The 3,830-nt window shown below is 30.4% G+C and overlaps 1 protein-coding gene across 5 annotated transcripts in view; it reads right to left on the bottom strand.

The window, feature by feature from the left end:
• LOC106477946 (alpha-(1,6)-fucosyltransferase-like) overlaps window positions 1-3,166 on the bottom strand; it is a 32,237-nt gene extending 29,071 nt beyond the window's left edge. For 2 of the 5 annotated variants that reach the window (XM_013938455.2, XM_013938467.2), the window contains exons 1-2: window positions 3,088-3,166; window positions 28-239 (exon numbers count right to left, since the gene is read on the bottom strand). In XM_013938455.2, the coding sequence (XP_013793909.1) occupies window positions 28-224 (197 nt within the window). In that variant the 5' untranslated portion in view covers window positions 225-239; window positions 3,088-3,166. Of the gene's footprint in view, window positions 1-27; window positions 240-556; window positions 3,028-3,049 lie in introns of those variants that run through there. The other 3 variants (XM_013938458.2, XM_013938471.2, XM_022381520.1) reach the window with 2 other exon arrangements.
• Window positions 3,167-3,830: the final 664 nt, after the last annotated feature.

Genomic DNA, 3,830 nt, shown 5'->3' with positions numbered 1-3,830 from the left:
ATATATTAATTAAAAAGCAATACTAACTTGAGAGAGTTTAAAAGGTTACGGAGTTCAATATTTTGCTGTTTTAAGTCATCCAGTTCCCCAACAGCTCTAGTGAGACGTGCAAGGACTTGTTCATCAGGATCAGTGTTGTGAAAAAGTGGTCCACTGATGACAATTATAATTACCAGCCAGACCAGCAGTAATCCTACAACAGCTTTTCCAATGCTGATTCCCATCCTTAATTATTAAACCTACAAAAATGAAATATCTCAAGCTTTCAGTAATCACCCATTTTGTACATGAAAGCTACTCAATATCTTACCAAATTAATATTTAGTTTCTTACCTATCTAACAAGTGTAAATAGTTTAAAAAATACAACTGTATTTTTGAATTAGTAAGTTCCTCATAAAGAAGTATAAAAGATAAATATGTTAAAACATCAATAAAGTAACAAAAGATGAATCAAAGTTAAACTAACATAATATTTCATATGCCAAGTGAGAAGACAAACAAACAAACAAGCTTAAGAAATTCTTTAACATACATGCATATGAAAACAGACTTACCCAGTCTACTATCCCTAAGTTAAGAAAAAAAAGGCTTGTATTTGTTGAGAGCATAACTAATCTGTATGTATTTATATCTAACAGTGGCAACTACTTTATCAGACAAGAAACTGAAAATGCCAATATGCATTACTTAACTTTTTTTACTAACTATTTAATGCCATACGAGCAAACTTAGATGTTATTAAACATTTGCATTTGAAATTCATCTAAGCAATAACTCAGTGACTCCAAAATATTCAAGAAACTACAATGTAACACTTGAAAAACACTTCTTATAGTGCTTCAAATAAATACTTTAATAAACTAGTAGGGTGAAGGAATTTGACACTTAAATCACTTCTTGGGGTTTTTGATCTTCACAGCTCATACAATGGTTATGAAGTTTGATTCAGTTTAAAAATAGCATCCCTCTTGCAAGGTTTGTATGTTTGTTCAATGTTAGCAATTCTCTTTTCTCTTCACATAATATCTATTATATGAAGGGTAGTCAAATGACCCAACTGTGGGCTATTTGGGCCTCACTTATCTTCCCTTATCATTGGTTTATGCCTACTCCTAGGAGTTATGTGAATTTTTATCATGCTATGTTGCAAGTTTTGGGATATATCAGGGTCTACAATACAAGTCAGCACAAAGTAAACATTCCTCACCTTTCTACAACTACCCTGTTATACTGAAAGTCAAAGTTCTTGAAAACAGATGTTTATCTGTTTCTGCTATGTAAACAGAAATTATTTCATATTTCCTTGACTTCATTTTTTCAAACATAGTCTAACAACAAATAGCACTTAAAAATAAAATTACAAATCAACTGGGTTAACACTGGCCTTCCATTTGAATGACAATGGTACTTAAAGGGACAAATATGTACAACTCTGCAGACACATACACACAAACTTTTGTAAACAGAAAATACCTTGTTCAAAGAAAGTCATTTGGATCAGTTAATTTTGCCTTTCAGAATCTTGTTAATGGCCAAATAATATTACAATTTAATCTTTAATTTTGAAATTTGCATTATTTCTCAGTGATTAAGACACTAGTATGCTTAATATTTTAAAAACCCAAAACTTGCCCATCTCACCATATGACAGGTTGCCAGTACAACTGGCTAAAACTTGACATAAAAGTCCAAAGGTAATGTTTATGAATCAAATGTCAATTACAAATTATTTGAAGATTTTGTTAAATATGATGTTCAGGCTGGAAACACTTAAGAAATGAGACATACTGAAAACAACAGCTTTATAAGAGCCCCTTTTATTTTTACCTCGCTTAAGAATTTGTACTCAAACAGTTCACTAAATCAATCACTAATTATTTATTTAAAAGAAACATAGAAAATTGAATGAAAACCATCAATAAACTCATGAGCTAAACAAATGTTTTGATCATTAAGGTTATAAATGTGCAATTTGAAAAATAAACATATACAAATTTCAGTTCAGAACAGAAAATTCCAGCAGGAATCATGCCATCTTTTAAGAAGGAATTTGAAGTGCACAGAATCTTCTAACCACCACATTTTATGATCCTTTAGGTCATGTCCTAGGGTATCTGTAAATTCATACACAATATGTTTTGTGGTATATTGTATTTTTTACGAGCACTAAGTGAATAATTGCCAAATCTGGGGCACCCAGGATAAAATACTCAGTAACCACAAATAATTAATAAAAAAAGAAAGAAAAACTCCTGATGCCCCAGGGCAATTCAGCAGATCCAACATAACTAACCCACAGAAAATTAGGCTACTTGTAGATCTATTGTAGTGCCCACAATGAATATACATTATATATATTTACTTTTTTCGCTATACATTATACTCAGAAGCAAAAAACTAATTACTAAATTTCAAGGACATTCAAACTTTTGTCTTCATATTTTTAATTGATTGGAGCTTCATTTCATTTTCAGGCTTAACAACTGTAGAGTTTCACTATCACTGGGCTGTTATGTTGTTCATATTGGATTTTGTTTAAAATATAATGACAGTTTTTACAATTTAAATCAAAAGAGTACATTCTAACTAATAAACTTTTTTTGCACCTGCTATGCTTCATTTACGATTTAGTTAAAATTAAAAAGTTTACTAGCGGTTTATTACTAATTCCAGGTATTTTGAAGTTCGATCATTCATTCGCTCTGGTGAAATTTGTTTATAATATAAATAATAATATAAAATATATTATAATTATATTTAGAATCTTCGGACCCGACGATTGTTAGAATGGGCTGTAAGTAACAATATAGGCCTAAGTGCAATTTCAACTTGGCTTTCTATATTTTAAAGCAAAATTTGATAATTTTAACAACGCTAACTTATACCAATACTTATAAATAGCATTGCATTTAAATTTTAACTGTTTCAATTTTAAATTTAAGGGTTTGATTTCACTAAAAGTAAAACCAATATTAAAATTCTGAGGTTGATAAAACAACTTAGAGAAGCACATATACACGTTATACAAAGTACAAAATAACACTAACTTAATAGTATTTGACAAGAGTATAATAATAATGCTAACTGTATTGCGAACATTTCCCTAGTTCCCCGACATGAATTAATTGACAACGTTTGATTAATACGTCACCCTTTAAATTCCTTTCCAATTATAAAATGCTGCGCGTAAAAGTGAGACTACTGTTATTTACACACATATTAAAAGTATGAAACGATAGAAAATAAATTATCAGCACTTACTTTAATACAATATAAGCGCTTTCACTTATTAAAGGTTATAATCAAAACGTAAAAATACGAACATTTAAATAGTAGTGAAAATTACAGTAAGTTTGTTTTTTCAATACCAAAAATATTTGTATAACGAGTTATTCTTGGTTTAATGATTTTTTGTAACAAAAAATGTAATGCGCAAACGAATAGATCACGTCACCATATTAATTAATAAAATGGTATTAATGGCATTCATCAATAGTAAAATACATTTTAAAATCTGTTGAAAATCTGTAAAATTTATCATTGAACAGAAAAAGCAGAAGTCTCTCCTTTCATATTTTTCGCTGTCAATACCTTTTATTATATTCGAATGAGGGGGGGGGGGTGCTTTGAGTTTATGGACTAAATAAACAGAGGGATGAAGATCCAGAAACTAGTAAAGCTACAAGCCTTGTAGCTAAAACATAAGTTGTTACAGCCATAAAACAAAAATAAAGCCTCATTAGACGATGGCATACAGGCCATGTTCCTCAAGAAAGGCACTCTTAGTGTTTGATCACGTCACGTACGTACGCAAGGGGGAGGAGGGGT

Source organism: Limulus polyphemus, unplaced genomic scaffold (assembly GCF_000517525.1).
Source record: "Limulus polyphemus unplaced genomic scaffold, Limulus_polyphemus-2.1.2 Scaffold171, whole genome shotgun sequence".
Taxonomy (NCBI): Eukaryota; Metazoa; Arthropoda; class Merostomata; order Xiphosura; family Limulidae; genus Limulus; species Limulus polyphemus.
This window is presented reverse-complemented; position numbering and strand designations above follow the sequence as displayed.